Source organism: Cetorhinus maximus, chromosome 14 (assembly GCF_964194155.1).
Source record: "Cetorhinus maximus chromosome 14, sCetMax3.hap1.1, whole genome shotgun sequence".
Lineage (NCBI taxonomy): Eukaryota > Metazoa > Chordata > Chondrichthyes > Lamniformes > Cetorhinidae > Cetorhinus > Cetorhinus maximus.
The window spans coordinates 68742440-68759653 of record NC_135892.1 but is presented as its reverse complement, the minus strand read 5'-3'; the positions used below and the strand labels follow the sequence as shown (position 1 = coordinate 68759653).

At 46.4% G+C, this 17214-nt stretch overlaps 1 protein-coding gene across 2 annotated transcripts in view; it reads right to left on the bottom strand.

Moving 5' to 3' along the window:
• The window catches only part of vash2 (vasohibin 2), a 145132-nt gene that overhangs the window by 103374 nt on the left and 24544 nt on the right, over positions 1-17214 (bottom strand). For both annotated transcript variants that reach the window (XM_078557044.1, XM_078557045.1), the window contains exon 3: positions 15260-15316. In XM_078557044.1, the coding sequence (XP_078413170.1) occupies positions 15260-15316 (57 nt within the window). The remainder of the gene's footprint in view (positions 1-15259; positions 15317-17214) is intronic.

The following is a 17214-nucleotide window of genomic DNA, read 5'->3' as shown; positions in this document are numbered from 1 at the left end:
GGTGTTGCAGTCATATCCAATAGGTATTTAAGTCGATTCACAGCCTCCCAGGCCACCTATGGCTTTTGGAATAAAAAAACAGAAAATGCTGGAAATACCCAGCAGGTCTGGCAGCATCTGTGGAGAGAGAAACAGAGTTAAAATTTCGAGTAGAAAATAACTTTCCTTCAGAGCAGTGACATTTGGAGCCTGGATGATGCTGTGCCCTGTCTGTGGAGTGTGAGAGGTTACACACTGAACAATTTCTCCTTTAACTCCTCTCACTTCCTCCAAATACAAGGTATGGCTATGGGTACCCGCATGGGCCCCAGCTATGCCTGTCTCTTTATGGGGTATGTGGAACATTCCTTGTTCCAGTCCTACTCCGGCCCCCTCCCACAACTCTTTCTCCGGTACATCGACGATTACTTCGGTGCTGCTTCATGCTCTCATCGGGACCTGGAAAAATTTATTAATTTTGCTTCCAATCTCCACCCCTCCATCATTTTCACATGGTCCGTCTCTGACACTTCCCTTCCCTTCCTTGACCTCTCTGTCTCAATTTCTGGTGATAGACTGTCCACCAATATCCATTACAAGCCTACCGACTCCCACAGCTACCTTGACTACAGCTCCTCACACCCCGCTTCCTTTAAGGACTCCATCCCATTCTCTCAGTTCCTTTGCCTCCGTCGCATCTGTTCTGATGATGCTACCTTCAAAAACAGTTCCTCTGACATGTCCTCCTTCTTCCTTAACCGAGGTTTTCCACCGACGGTCGTTGACAGGGCCCTCAACCGTGTCCGGCCCATCTCCCGCGCATCCGCCCTCACGCCTTCTCCTCCCTCCCAGAAACATGATAGGGTCCCCCTTGTCCTCACTTATCACCCCACCAGCCTCCGCATTCAAAGGATCATCCTCCGCCATTTCCGCCAACTCCAGCATGATGCCACCACCAAACACATCTTCCCTTCACTCCCCCTGGCGGCATTCCATAGGGATCGTTCCCTCCGGGACACCCTGGTCCACTCCTCCATCACCCCCTACTCCTCAACCCCCACCTATGGCACCTCCCCATGCCCACGCAGAAGATGCAACACTTCACTTCCTCTCTCCTCACCGTCCAAGGGCCCAAACACTCCTTTCAAGTGAAGCAGCATTTCACTTGCATTTCCCCTAACTTAGTCTACTGCATTCGTTGCTCCCAATGCGGTCTCCTCTACATTAGAGAGACCAAACGTAAACTGGGCGACCGCTTTGCAGAACACCTGCGGTCTGTCCGCAAGAAAGACCCAAACCTCCCTGTCGCTTGCCATTTTAACACTCCACCCTGCTCTCTTGCCCACACGTCTGTCCTTGGCTTGCTGCATTGTTCCAGTGAAGCCCAACGCAAACTGGAGGAACAGCACCTCATCTTCCGACTAGGCACTTTACAGCCTTCCGGACTGAATATTGAATTCAACAAATTTAGATCTTGAACTCCCTCCCTCATCCCCACCCCCTTTCCGTTTCTTCCCCCTCCCTTTTTTTCTCCAATAATTTATATAGATTTTTCTTTTCCCACCTATTTCCATTATTTTTAAATCTGTAATACTTTGTCAGTCTTTCCACCCCACCCCCACTAGAGCTGTACCTTGAGTGTCCTGCCATCCATTCTTAATTAGCATATTCTCTTAGATAATATCACCGCCTTCAACACCTCTATGTTCCTTTGTCTGCGACATCTTTTGATTATCTGCTCCTATCACTGCTTGCTTGTCCCTACTACCACCCCACCCCCAACTTCTCTCCCCCCACCCCACCCCCCACCTTAAACCAGCTTATATTTCACCCCTCTCCTAACTTTACTCAGTTCTGCTGAAGGGTCATGAGGACTCGAAACGTCAACTCTTTTCTTCTCCGCCGATGCTGCCAGACCTGCTGAGTTTTTCCAGGTAATTCTGTTTTTGTGAGAGGTTACAACCCTGTTTGAACCCTGTCCCCTCAATTTCTGACTCTACTTTAGTTCCATGTTCCTAATCGTTGGAGCAGCCGGGGGGTGTAATTCCAGTGTTGGCCACTGCTGGGACTAAAGAGCTGCCAGCCAATCTGAGCATAAAATGGCTGCAGGGCTGGCACGCTCAACGGGGATGCATTCCCCACCGACTCTTCGGGTGGTAGAGTGGGAAACACCTCCATCTGAAAAACCCTGTCCTATGTAATAAGGCTCCGCAGAAGGTGCCAAACAGATTTACTAGAATGATACCAAGACTGATAGGTCATTCCTATCACCAATGATTGAACAGGTTGGGGCCCTTTATTCTCGAAGGAGGAAGATTTAGGGGTGAGCTGATGGAGGTGCTTAAGATTATGAAATGGCTTGATTGGATAGGCGTAGAGAAGATGCTTCCACTTGTGGACGAGACTAGAAGGAGGATAATAGTCACTTATAAATCCAATAGAGAATTCAGGAGAAACTTCTTTACCCAGAGTGTGATTAGAATGTGGAACTCACGACCACAAGGAGCAGTTGAGGTGAAGAGTATAGATGCATTCAAATGGAAGCGCTAGGTAAAGACATGAAGGAGAGAGGATTAAAAGGAGGTGCCAATGGGGTTAGATGAAAAAGGGTGTGAGAAGGCTCATGCAGGGGCTTATGGGCTGAATGGCCTGTTTCTGTCCTGTAAATACCATGTAACAATGTAATTCCTCCTTCTCCTTCAGGTACCATGCCCTAAGAGGGCATTGGCGACCATGGACTTCCATTGGATTGGTCCATGATTATGTTTGGCAAAGTACTGCAGTGGTTTGCCATTGCCTTCTGCAGTATGGCTGACCAGGAAACTCCCACTCTTACAGCCTGCCATCAGGCGTATTGGAGGGGTTTACAGGCGGAGAATCAACCTGTTAGGCCACATTATGAACGCATGTTCCATGGACATTAAGTCCTGAATGCGGGACTGCTGGCCTGGAAGTAGGGATGCTACCATTGTGGTCGTTGGGCAGGCGTGGTGGGCGGGCCCAGGAGTGGCCAGGAAACAGTACGCTGCCTGCAATCGGCCCCCGACCGCGATTTCACGCTGATGGGCCAATTAAGGCCCACCAAGCGTGAAACGCGGCTTTTCACTGGTCGGCAAGCGGCGGGCAGGGGCAGGGCCTGTCGGCCACCGGGACCAACGGTGACCCAGCAGCCAGTTTAAAACTGGCACAGTCAGGCCCTGGAAGGCTGCCGGCGACTAGGAGAACTCCGGCGTTGTCAGCAAGGAGGTATAAATTATGGAGAGTAATGCGGCTGCGGATGCCAGGTGGGAGGGCAGGTCGGGTGGGCACTCAACACCCCCCCCCCCCCCCCCACCCCACCCCCCAACTCCCCCTGGAGCTCAGGGGTGTTAGAGTCTGAGTGCCAATTGTCAATGACACTGGAGTTAGCCAAGGGGGGTGAGCCCTGGCTGCTTGGACTGAGTGCCCTGCGCCTCGAGGGCCACGACCCAGATGTGCCCTGCCAGGTGCTCTTCAGGTGGAGTTGGCCAGGCTGCAATGGCGCTGCAGGTAGAAAGCGGACTAATCACTGCTCCTCTGTCCTTTCAGAAGACCGCCCATAACAATATTGAAAAGTCACGGACCGGCGGAGGCCCAGCTAACCTCCTAACCCTAACCAGATACAAGCAGGACGCCTTGGAGCTGGAGAGGCGCCACCACACACCTCGGTCAACCAGCCGGGCAGAGGCTGGGGTGTCAGACAAAGGTAAGATTACACAGTGACAGTGTGATGACTTAAACTAATAACATGTCGTTGTTCTCCCTTAGATTTGCCACCACGCACCAAATCGCAGGACCCTGAAGACCCACCCATGATGCCAGAGGACAGCCAGGCTCCACATGCACCCATGTCACACCCGCTCTTTGAACCAGACACCAGGACAAATGCCAGTACTTGGTGGGCATTAGTTCGGCGGCTAGTATCTCGGTGCACAGCGGTGAGGGCACTTCACACTCGTTTGAGGTGCAGGCGGAGGCAGAGAGTGCCCAGGGCGCAGACAGTCGGAGGACTACTAGAGACCAGGACGATGCTCAGGCGAAGGCAGATGATGAGCCACTGGAGTTGTCCATTAGGCGGCAGATGCTGGACGTCCAGCAAGATGTGCGGGTGGGTCTGGCAGAGATCCATGAGTGTATGCGTGCCATGGTCTCCGTGATGGAGGAGTCCATGTGGAGCAGGAGCACTGCAGTGACCTTGATGGACAAGCGCACTTCCCCCTCCATTGAGAGAGTAGCAACTCTCATGGAGAGGCAGCTCCAGGGACAGAATCAGGGGTTCCTGGGGTTGCGCTCGGACCTGCAAACCCTCACACAGGCAATGACTTCAGGTGGTCAGTGTCCATGTGGGAGATGGATGAGTCACCCAGTATACCAGCTAGGTGCCCATCCATCAATAGTGAGCAGGGAGGTCCAGAGCGACCTCATGTTGGTGCACAAGCTGCCTGTCATCTCTGCGGGCTCCTCTGGATGACGGCAGCAGCTCCTCTGCCAGTGACTGTGGCACCTGATGACTGTGGCGACTGGGGAGATGCCAGCTGTGGAACTGGCCGCTCCCTCCCAGGTGGGGCCAGCACAGGCGCCACTGGCCAGAGGACAACCGCCAAGGTCATCAAGGCCAACAGGACAGCAGAGTCAGCAGGCTGTCTCCAATGCCTCTGCCAGCAAGGGTTGGGGGGGGAACACCAAGATGTAGCACTCGCAAACATAAGTTTAAGGCACCATGAGCACAAGAGGGACTGGTCATGGGTGACGTTCTGTTGTGCAATGTTTTGTTTATTTTAGCTGGTCTGGGTTTGAAGACCAGAGAAGGTTCCTTTGATTTGTTTTGATTGTCAACTTGAGATAAATGTTCTTTTGTCGTAATGGCCTGAGTATTCTTCACCTTTTTTATTTAATGTGGTGCAGGGGACGCCAGAACGTAATGCCAGATGTGGGCGGCTTGAAACTTTATTGCACAGACACGGAGTGGACTTTGGGCGCAAATGAAAGGGTCACTTCAGACATCCGGGATGGAGGCAGCAGCCCTGGCGTGAGATTGAAGCAGATCTTTGGTAGCCTATCTGAAGCAGCGTTGGATCAAGGTGTCCCTGGTGTCCCTGCCTCCCTGTAGATTACTGAGTTCTGCCTCCACGCCCTCAGCGTTCTCCTCACCGGGCTCCTCCTCTGACTCACTACTGGATTCATCCTCTGTGGCCTGTGCAGCTGTGTCAACAACCTCTTCTTCCTGTGGGTCCCCCCTTGCCAGTGCTAGATTGTGGAGCGCGCAGCATGCAACCACTATCAGTGATATCAGTTCTGGGGGTTATTGTAGTGCACCCCCGGAATGGCCCAGGCATCGGAAGCGCATCTTCAGAAGACCTATGGTCCTCTCTATCACTGCCCTTGTGGAGGCATGACTTATATTATAACTGCTCTGCCTCTGTTCTTGGGTGGTGGAGAGGCATCATGAGCCACCTCTTCAACGGATAGCCCTTGTCACCCAGCAGCCATCCATCCAGTCAGGCTGGAGCACTGAAGAGCTTCGGCACCTGGGAGTATCTCAGGATGTAAGTGTCATGGGAGCTGCCTGGGTACCTTGCACAGACCTGCAGAATCTGCATCCTGTGGTCACACACTATCTGCACATTTATGGAGTGGAATCCCTTCCTGTTGATGAAGGCACCCGGCTGACCCGCTGGCGCCTTGATGGCCACATATGTGCAGTCGATTGTACCCTGGACGTGGGGGAACCCAGCAATTGCTGCAAAGCCTCTGGCTCGCTCAGCCTGGCTGGCCTTGTCCGTCCAGTAAAGAATAAAGGTCAGTACCTGCCTGAACAGAGCTTCTGTCACCAGCTTGACACAACTGTGGACAGCTGATTGGGAGAATCCAGAAAGATCCCCCACTGAGACCTGGAAGGAGCAGGAGGCATAGAAGTTGAGGGCTGCTGTGACCTTCAGATGCACTGGCATGGAGTGTCCACCCACACAGTCGGAGTTGATCTCAGGCCCAATCATCTGGAAAATGGAGGTCACGGTCTCCCTTGAGGTGGAGCCTCCTTCAGCATTGCACCTCGGACATTTTGAGGTAGCTGCATCACCGCCTGTAAACCCTGGCATCAGGATAGTGGCCTCTTCTGTGTCCCCTTCCACCTTGGACTTCCTGCTGGCCCTGTGCCCCTTGTGCCTGTGCCTCTCCTCCCACAGATCCCTCCCCTGGGAGTTGCATAGAGACACCTGGCCTCCTCTCCTTCTGCCTCTCTCTTCCTCCTCAGAGGAGGTGCCACCAGTGGAGAGCATAATCCCCATTACCAGGGTAACGGAAGGCTGTCTGATACCCGGAAGGGGCCACATGGACTGAATCCCCCTGGGACCTTTGGGGACACGAATGAGTTCTGAAATGAAGCCTGGAAATGCTAACAATGAAGCCCTGAACAGAGATGCCAAGTACCAATAAGTCACCAGCAGCAAACCATTTACCAAACTCCTCACTGCTCACATTGGCAATGCTGCTGACCATTTTTATCCCGCCCTTGGATGAGGCTTTGGAAATTGTGGGTTGCCTGCCTGCCCATTTTGCCGGTGCGACAAGCGTGAAATTGCACAGTCAACAAAAAATTGCCATCAATTAGTTTTTTAATGGCCTTAAGTGGCCTCTTAACTAATGGCGGGCGCAGCTCCGGCACCCACTCGCACCCGCTGACCAAAATATCACACGAGTGCAAGATGACATTGGGACGCTCACCCAATGTCATTGCGTGTGATTTTACACCCAATCAGGTCGGGCGCGGGCCCCGCCCACGGGACGTTAAAATCTGCTCTATTTAACCATAATCCAAATTCTGATCATATCCTAATAAAGGTCAGATAGCTTACATGATATTTCTAGCAATATAAAACACAAGTTAAAAATTCAACAGAAAGAACAAAAAAATCCTTTTCTCATTATAAGGTCACTGCATTATTTAAGAGTGCTGAATCATTAGTGAATTGCACAGGTATCTTTCACGAGTACAATGAACATCCATTTTGAACCTCTCCTGTTACTCTAAGAATGAAACAAATATCTTCCAAGTTCCAGGCTGGCTGGCTAAATGCTAATGATGTGATTTTTGTAACTAGCCCAGTACAGTTCTCTTTTCTCATGTGGTGTGGTTTTGGAGATTGTAAGAAAGCCCATCACAATTCATTGTTAAGCCGCAGATGGCAACATCAATGTCATTCGATAGAATGTACTTGTTTTCATCAGAATACAGAATTAGTGGCGATGCTGTGTTCTTTGGGTGATGGCTAACAACTGTTCAGGTAGGTAATTTTTATTCCTGTTTGGCTGTAGGACTGAGTTATGTTTGGGCTGCAGACACCTGAGAATCCCAAGCAGCTCTCAATGGAAAGATATTGCTATGGTTACAGACTGCCCTCACTGCTGCGCCGCACAGATTCCCTTTTTTCTCCTCAGGACAACTAGGGATGAGCAATAATTGCATCTTTCCAACATTGCCAAGGGAAAAAAAATAAGAAAAATACTTACATTTCGTTGGAGGTGCAAAACGTTCTTAAAATGTTGCTTGCTTTTGAGCTGCAGTCTGACACTGAAATTCATTCCGTTTCACAAAGTTCTCTAACCTACCTAACATCAATTAAACACTAACTGACTTCAGCTCTTACACTTATGCTTTGTGGCCCTTGGTGAGCCAAAACTCTTTCTGAGCACAACACGTTCTGAACAACTTGTTCTTATTTAATAGCCAATCAATCAAATTGCTGAACCAACACAGGAGATCTGCCACTACTTTGAATAAGTGCTGTGTCCTACTCACATGAGCACCATTTTGTCAGATTGCAATATTTAAAGACATAGGGGTCAACTTTGACATTGGGTCACCACCAGTGATATTAATGGAAACAAAAATCAGAGGCAGGATTTTCCCTGCATGTTTCAGAACTCCGCCATCGGCCTCAAATTGGGATCAGAAGCGTGGACTCCGCCACTCATTTGTGATGTTTCCCGAATTGCCCAATTGGTGGCCAGAGGATGGGCTTACTCTTCCATTACGGACAGTGGGTTGTTCTTGAAGCTGGAGAGCCAATAGGAGGTCCTCCAGCGCTGAAGGAGCAGAAGCTTGCCTTTCAAGGTCAGTGAGATAGAGGGTGCCCCAAGATAGAATAAAAACCCCTTAGCAGCCAGGCCAGAACTGTGGGGGGAGTTAAGGGTCGGGGGCTCTTGAGCACAGCCTGTGGCTGCAGCTAAAGCCAGGCAGGCAGGGAGGGCCTCTAAGTCTGCTTGGAACACTGGCCCCTTAGTCTGCAACTGGGAGGCCACCTCTAGGCAGTGACACAGTTCCCCAATGCTTCCAGGTATCTGGAGGCCAACTGAAACATCCCAGTCGATCTCCAGCAATCGACCTTATTAGGCCTTTAGCGGAGATCAATTGGCTACCTGCTGCTTGTGGGCAAGTAGCCCTGCCACCCCCACCCCATCCCATCTCTGGGAAAATGGCCTGGGGGAGGGCTGAAACCAGGGAACCAGCATGCCATCTGGGAAGGTGGCGTGAAATTTTGCACCCACTCGCCTCCATGTTCACCCCCACTGGGGGCTAAAAATTGAGCTCCAGGAGTGCTTGTTTAATGGGTTGTAAGTCAATATTGCATGTTTTATTCTATTACCCAAAGCCACAATAACCTGCACAGGGCCAAAAGTCCACAAGACTGACATCCCAGAGGAATACATTGACAGGAACCACTGGCATAATCATTGGTAATGTTTACAGGGCCTGGGGTAGATCCATTAACTTAAATAACCCAGGTTATCACCCACACACCTAGGAGCACATCTCAGTTACTGGCCTGTTGATGGGAATCTTGCCAGATCGAGTTGGATCTGGGCAGAAAGTGCTCCTCTGTGAAGGGGAAAACTATACTTTAAAAAAAGGGTAAATAACAGCAAGGATAACAACATTTGACATTATTTATGTGCAAATGGCACAGCAATTTCAGATGAGTGAAGATGCGTGGTTAAATTCAGAAATCAAAATGTTTCTGTCTGAGAGAAGTTTGCTTTGTCATTAACCATGAAAATGGCATCTCGCTGCCTACCTCATCACTGAAATGCATTTAGTGGTGTGATGTTCCAGCATTTAGATGGTAGAAACAAATTAAACCTATCACACAATGTTAAGTCTTGTCCATTTTAGTCTCCGTACCTTTTAAGAATACAGTAAGTGTTATTTACTGCCAATCAACGTCTCCGGCACTGAAAATCAATCATTACAAGTGAGGATTTCATTTCTGCATGTTTTAATTGTTGATAGAAACTTTAAAAACTTAATTAAAAATGAAATAAAATTTGCTTCTCCTTTTCTGCCTCTTATTTCTCTATCTTAATCCAATCTTTCTTTCTTTCTCTCTCTATTTCTTTTTCTGTACCTGACCTAATACCACTCTAGACTTGTGTCTCAGTCATTGCAGTATTAATTTCAAAATCCTTCAATATGATTGGTTAAGGAGATACACAGTTGTTTTCCCTGTTAACTCAGGTCCCAGGTTGCTAGTTTCCCTCATTGCAAAGTTATCAGCTCACACTCGCAGAAACTTGCAATGCAAAATATCCCAGGATTAAATGGGCAAAGAAACATAGAAACATAAAAAAATAGAAAAGTAGAAGCAGAAGTAGGTCATTCGGCCCTTCGAGCCTCATTCATATTGAATCAGCCATTCAATATGATCATGGCTGATCCGTCATCTCAAAGCTACACTCCCACTCTCTCCCCATACTCCTTAAAGCCTTTAGAGTCTAGAAATCTATCTATTTCTTTCTTAAATATATTCAGTGACTTAGCCTCCACAGCCCTCTGTGATAGAGAATTCCACAGGTTCACCACCCTCTGAATGAAGAAATTTCTCATCTCAGCCCTAAATGGCCTACCCCATATCCTGAGATTGTGACCCCTTGTTCTAGATCCCCCAGTCAGAGGAAACATCATCCCTGCACGCAGCCTGTCCAGCCCTGTCAAGCTTTTATGCGCTTCAATGAGATCCCCTCTCATTCTTCTAAACTCCAGTGAATACAGGCATATGTGGCCCAATCTCTCATCATACGACAATCCTGCCACCTCAGGAATCAGTCGGGTGAACCTTCGCTGCACTCCCTCTGTGGCAAGTATATCCTTTCTTAGGTAAGGAGACCAAAACTGCACACAATACTCCAGGTGCGGTCTCACCAAGGCCCTGTACAGCTGCAGTAAGACATCCTTGCTCCTGTGCTCAAGTCCTCACGCAATGAAGGTCAACATACCATTTGCCTTCTTAACTGCTTGCTGCACCTGCATGCTTGCTTTTAGTGATTGGCGTACAAAGATACCCAGGTCCCTTTGTACATCAACATTTTCCAATCTATTACCCACGTTATACTGCATCTGCCATGTATTTGCCCACTCACTCAGCTTGTCTAAATCGCCAAGTTGAGTGAGTGGGCACATTTAACTAATGGTTTATGGCATTCATTCATCTGGGCCCACAGAAGTGCCCAAAATCTGCATTTGGCAGACCGATATGTCCAGTTTCACTTGGTGTACTGACTGCCAATGCTCTTCACAACATTCCCCAAGCTGCGGCTGCAGGAATTTGTAGCCTGAGTCACCCACATTCCAACACTGCTAATCATTTTTGGGGCAGCAGAGGCTCCAGGGTAGGTCCGGGGTCTGACGTATCTGGGTTTCAGACTAATTTGCAACCCTTCTGTTGCACAGGACTATGGCATGAATGCACTAGACTGGCCATGGATTTTTGGCCACTGTAGCCTGTTGGAAGGCTATGGAAATCTGCAATCGTTCCCCGGTCTGGCCTACATGTGACCCCAGATCCACAGGAATGTGGTTGACTCTTAACTGCTCTCTGAAATGGCCTGGCAAGAGCAATTAGGGATGGGCAACAAATGCTGGCCTTGTCAGTGACACCCATATCCCGTGAAAGTATAATTAAAAATCCTTGTATTCTAGCCCTGTAGGTATAAAAGCCAACATTCCTTTTTAATTATTTTCTGTACTTATTCATAGTATTATAATAATCTTTGTACATGGATCTTCAAGTCTCTTCGACCCACCACTATCTCTAGCTTTTTGGTCCAAAGTGGATGACTTCACTTTTGCCTACACTGAAGTCCATTTGCCACAGTTTTGCCCGTTCATGTAATCTCTCTCTTTGTAATGTTATGCTTAATCACATTCTTAACTGACATTAAGAATTTACAAGCCAACTTTTATTGTTTCTGGCTGGCATGTTAGTTATATTGGTGTCAGTTTTGGCCTGTGTGCCAATGCATCAGTCTTTGCTGTTATAGGGTGGGTGTTTTGACTGTGGGGACCAAGGTTGATTATAAACTGGATACATTAGTTCAAGGATGTTGGTGGTTATACATGTTCAAATTAACAGCATGATGTAGAGATACAGAAAAAAAACAGAAAACTAAAGGAAAAGAAATGAAAAGTTATTCTTCAAGTCATTCACAGCTTTTGGTAAAAGTAATGAGTTCCAGAGTGGGATGTTTGATGTAACTGACTGAATGGTGGTTCCAAATAGTTTAATCTTGGTGTTCCTGCCCTAGCACTGCCCCCAACTCTCTCAGCTTTCCTCTTTCTGTATCCCATGCTTGCTCTTGCCCTCCTCCGTCCTTTCTCACCCTTCCCCTTTCCATACCCTATTCCTGACCTCACCTTACTTCCTCCTCCTTCAGGCTTCCTCTTCCCGTATCCTGTTCTATCATTTTCAGTGAGGAGAGACAGGTGTCCAACCAATAGCTGGGATCTCCCTCCATCTGTCACATCTCTTTCCCCAGAGTTATAGTATTCAAGCGAGAAAACTCTGGTTGAAAACCACCCCAATTCTTTTTCCTGGCTGGATTTGAAAAGTTAGATGTTCCTGATTTGTGGTGGTTGTTGATTCCTTATTGGTCACTTTCAAAAGCAAAGGAACCAAAGGCAACATTAGGAAAAACATGTTTATGGAGTGGGTGGTTAGGATCTGGAATGCGCTGCCTGAGATTATGGTGGATGCAGATTCAATCCTGTTTTTTTACAAGGGAATTGGATAAGCACCTGAAGAGAAAAATATTGCAGGAAAGGGTAAGGGTGTGGGCCTAGCTGTGTTGCTCTTGCAGAGAGCTGGCATACACAGGAGGCTGAAAGGTTACAATACAGGAGGAAATCATTTTAAGATTCTATGAAATGAGCAATTGTGATTTTGCATGCTTTGAAGTATATGATTGGTAGCTTTTAGTATCTATCTTTACTTAAGTGAATCAGCGTGGTTAACAGATAAAAGTTATTTGAACTAGTGTGCCAATCAGCAAAGTGTAATGGATAGTGTGTCAAGTTAGAAATTAACTTAAAGTAGGACATATACATTTAAAGTATGATATGCATTATACATAAGATCTATTGATTCTTTCTTCTGGTCTCTGGTTTTCCTCTTTGGGTGCCAATTTTCCTCCAACAATGTTGCTCAGTGTTGGACATACATCTATTATGGTTGTCAAAGCAACATTCAGCAGGTCAGACTCATGGTAGTTTGACAATCCAGAGGAGGAGCTGAACTACTGTCAATGTGAATATGGGGCAGCGGGTGCAAGCAACGTTTCAGCAAGGCAAAGGGAGTTAGGCCCAGTTAGGCCTAACTCCCTTTTGAGACAAAGAGCTTGTTTTGCTGCATTCTCACCAACATTGTATGTACCTAGATCTACATCCAGAATTTACTAGTGGCACTGAGCTTGTCACTCTGATGGGCTATAACTCCCAGAAGGCAGCTTAAGCATGATATCTTTGACTGAGTCTAATGTGGGCAGGGAAGGAAGCATCATAGATAATGGGCTGAACTTTCATCTTCAAGACAGGTAGTGGGAGCCGGGAAATTTCTCAGTTCGACATACCCACCTCAGGAGAAAGTGGCCACAAAGATGGGATTTTCGTACCGGTTGGGAGGGAGGCAGTTGTTAACAAGTGTCAGGCCTGCCACTGCAGAAAGAGTTCAGAGGCAGCCACAGGGTCTGTTGGATGCTGAGGCAGGCTGTGTGAGAGGCCCGTCTCGGTGCTTTGGGACTTTGTCCCAATTAAATTAAAAACAGAAAGGTGCTTTAGCCCTCAGCCCTCACACCTCCTCACCCCCACACACTTCCCATGCCCCATCCATGCCCTCAACCCACACCCATGGCCCCTCATATCCTCTATGCCAAGCTATTTCCCTCACCCCATCCCCATGGCCCCCTCAAACCCTCCATGCCAAGCTATGGCACTTCTATGCCCACTTACCCACTACACTCTGTATAGAACCAATGAACCGTATAAGACAATAGGATGAGTTTAAAAATTCTTTTTTAAAAAGTAATTCATTCATAAAAACTGCTTTTACTACATGCTGGTAAAAGTGTCAATCATCCAGACCCTGTAAAGTATCAATAGCATAAACTGTAATGTTTTGCCTGGGGTGCAGCTGCTTCAACACTCTAATGGATGTCTGGGTCCTCAGCCAAGCCTCATGGGCAGGAATTTTATATCTCGCAGGCGGGCGCACACCTGACCCGAACAGGCGTAAAATCACACAAGCTGACGTTGGGCAAGTGTCTCCACATCATCATGCACTCACGCAATATTTCACTCAGAAGAATATTTCACTTCAAAAGTCGGAAGAGCGCCTGTTGACAATTAAGAGGGCAATTAAGCTCATTAACGGCCCAATTGTAAGTGATTTTTCGTGGCCCGTCCAACCTTACTTTTGGCAGACAGCCCAATTGGCCAGGCAGGCTTTACACTATTGATAAAACCTCAACTAAGGGCGGGATGAAATCTCCATTTGGATTTAAGATAAGGAGGAATATCTGGGGATTTTTTTTTAAATGAGGCATGCTTTCAGGCGCTTGATTGTGCTGCATGGACATCTTTTGCAGCATTTTTGTGCTTTCTTTTATTATTTGGAGATCTGTAGCTCCCTGGGGCAGCTGTCTGCCTTCAGGGAGCTCAGTGGAAGCGCTCACCAGCATTGATGGTGATGTCGATGCCCGTCCTCCTTCTGCCCCCACTGGCAGTGCTGAGCTATTCTCCGGGCACGTTTCACGTTGGCTGGCGGTTAATTGGCCAGCCAGGGTGAAATCACAGTCGGAGGCCAATCAAGGTCGGGGGACAGCTTCCCGTCCACTCCCGGGCCCGCCAATCGTGTGCGCCAAACGAGCGTAAAATTCAGGCCATTGTGCATTCTTGGCTGAATGCCCAGACATCTGGATTTTGGGTTGACACTTTTATTGAGCTGTCATCAAAGCAATTTCTATGAATGGGTAAATTTTTTTTAAAGCACGCATGGTGCGGTGCCCCCACTGCTAGGGGGTACTGGTTAAATACTAGTGGCTGCAGGCTGAGGCCCTTAGCTGGCCATTTAAAGAGCTCAATTGGCCTCGGGTGGGAAGGCCATCCTCGAGCCTTCCTACCCTGGACAAAATCAGAGGGAGGCAGGAAGGCAGTGGAATCTCTAGCCCATACGCTCCTGTCTGTCACATAACACCAACCCTCCTGCCCCCAACACCACCCATCCCCCCCCACCCAACACAATCCTGTCTCAGAACCCTCCTGCAGGGAGGTGGGGGAGAAATTAAATTTTGTCCTTGGTCTTGATTCTCTATGTACAATGTCATGGGAAATCAACTGGTATATATAATCACATATCATCCACAAATTGCAGACCTCTTTGAAAATAGAAAGACATCTCTTTCAGTTTCCTGTCTTCAAAATAATTAATATCTAGGTTGTAATTACAAAATATAGAATCTATTTTTAGACAAAGAAAATTTTAATCCGAATTTATTTTTTTGGAAAATTGTGTTAACTTAGTTTTCCATTTAACATGGTATCCAAGATGAGATAGGCGTATTTGTAAAAAACAGCAATAATTGACCTGAACATGCTAAAAAAAAAGATTCAAAATAAACAAAACCATTGTCATCATGGTAATTTATGCATAAAAGCTTTCATTCATCTCCATCACTGATTTTCTCAAAAAGTTAAAGTCCATCGTAACACTGAAATCCAAACAGAACATTTGTACAGAAGCCAATTTACTATACATCTATCACAGAACAGCACATGAAGATGGGTTTATAGTCTTTTACAATTTGGACTCAGACAATATCATTTTTACCCAGGTAAAAATGTTAAATATTGTATGTATTCTTTGAAAATTTTGTCAAGCCCCAAATTGCACTGAAATGTGATGAGGCTTCCCAGCAGGGCAAAGTTGTTACTTACCAACTCAAAGGTCTGATTTTCTTAATCTCAAAGAACTGGGTTCCAGTGTGATTGTATCTGTCATTTATTAAGCTAAGGAAATGAGCCTATCTGTAATAGCTTTGTTTCCTTTAGAGACAGAAACCAAAGAAATAACAGCAGATACTATCTGGGCTTCTTCCACAGTTATGTTTCATCCAAAATTATTCCACAAATTGCAGAGTAGTCTTTATAAATGAAGTCAATTTTAAGTTAGCCAGATATTCAAATGAAAGGGGTGTCTGCTGCATACAAAAAAAAAAGAATTTGAAACAGCAGTACAAGAGCTGCCCTGGATCAAGATTGGCAATATCAGGAAATAAGAAAAAATTGGCGAAGATCATGGAAATCTGTCATGCTTTGTTCAGTGCTGAATGCATTTTTAAATGTACCTACTGTGAAAAACAAATGTGCAACTACAATCTGTACATTTAAATACAGCCTGGTGTGGCAGCACATTTCAGTGCTATAGCTTTAACTCTCAGGCCATTATGGCATTTAAATCTCTCAGCTCACTTTACAATGAGTTTTGTTGATTGCTGAATACTGATGAACAGGATCCCTTGGCAACAGAGGCTTAAAATGGGAAGAAAGAAATGATCAAACAACCTAATACAGCCCCACTCGTCTATCAGCACCGGCAAAACTGCTCGCCTACAAAACCTTAGTTGTTCTCCCTGTGCTCTGCACTGAAAGAAGCTGCACAAAAGACTGCTTTTAGGAGATCATGGAGGAGAGGAAGAAAGCAAGGTCATGTTTGTGATTAACAAGTTAATAACAATGGAATTTTCAATAAAAAACAAAATTAATTTGAAACAGAAAATGTAATTAACAAATAAATAAAGCAAACAGCAGAAACTTGTAAAAGATCACGTTGTTTTCCTTTATTCTTCCAATAACCAAATAATTAGTTTTATTAACAAACTGGTGCCTGAGTAACGTTTTTTATTTAATAAGGTGCTGGTAAATAATATACATTAAATTTAGCTGACCACGAAATACTTAAGGCAAAGTGGCAACTCATTAATATCCTTCCTTTACAAAATAGCAAACAAAAATATATTTTGTCAGCTGCTGGGTATCAATACCAATGGTGCTTTAAATACAATAATGAATGATTAACAAAAACACCTTGTATTTATAAAGCACCTTTACATAATTAATCGATCCAAGGTGCATCATAGGAGCATCATAAAACAAGGTATGACTCTGAGCCTCATAAGGAGACACTAGGCTAGGTGAGCCACAGGTTGATCAATGAGGTAGCTTTTAATGAGTGTCTTAAAAAGGAGGAAAGTGAGGTAAAGGCAGTAAAGTGTAGGAAGTAATTCCAGAGCTTGGGGTCTAGGCAAATGAAGGAGTGGCCACCAATGCCAGAGCAATTATAATTATGAATGCACAAGAGGTCAGAATTAAAGGAGCACAGCATGTCAGAGGGTTGTGGGGCTGGAGCACACCAGAGATAGGGAGGGGCAAGGCCATGGAGGAATTCAAACACAAGGATGTGAATTTTAAAGTCAAGATGTTGCTTGACCGGGGGCCAGTGTAAATCAATGAGCACAGGGGTGATAGGTGAACGGGTCATGGCTCAAATCACATGGCTATAATGGCCTGTGCAGATTTTGGACAACCACTCAAGAACACATACAAAAAACAACCTCTTACACCTTTGCAATCAATCACTGAACCATCTATTAGATTGTATAATGCGATGGATGCCTGCATTCCTTAAAAAGCCTCTTTGCTACAAGGTAGTTGTACACATTTATGGCTGCACAATAATAGATAACTATATTAAAATATCTCTTTTATAACAAACTTTCCTAAAAATGGGGCTGTACTTATAGTAATGCGTTGTGCTTATTGTATCAATAAACAGTGTCCATCATTGGCTTAGAGAGAAAGACAATGCACAGTTTAAAAAGACCATGACAATG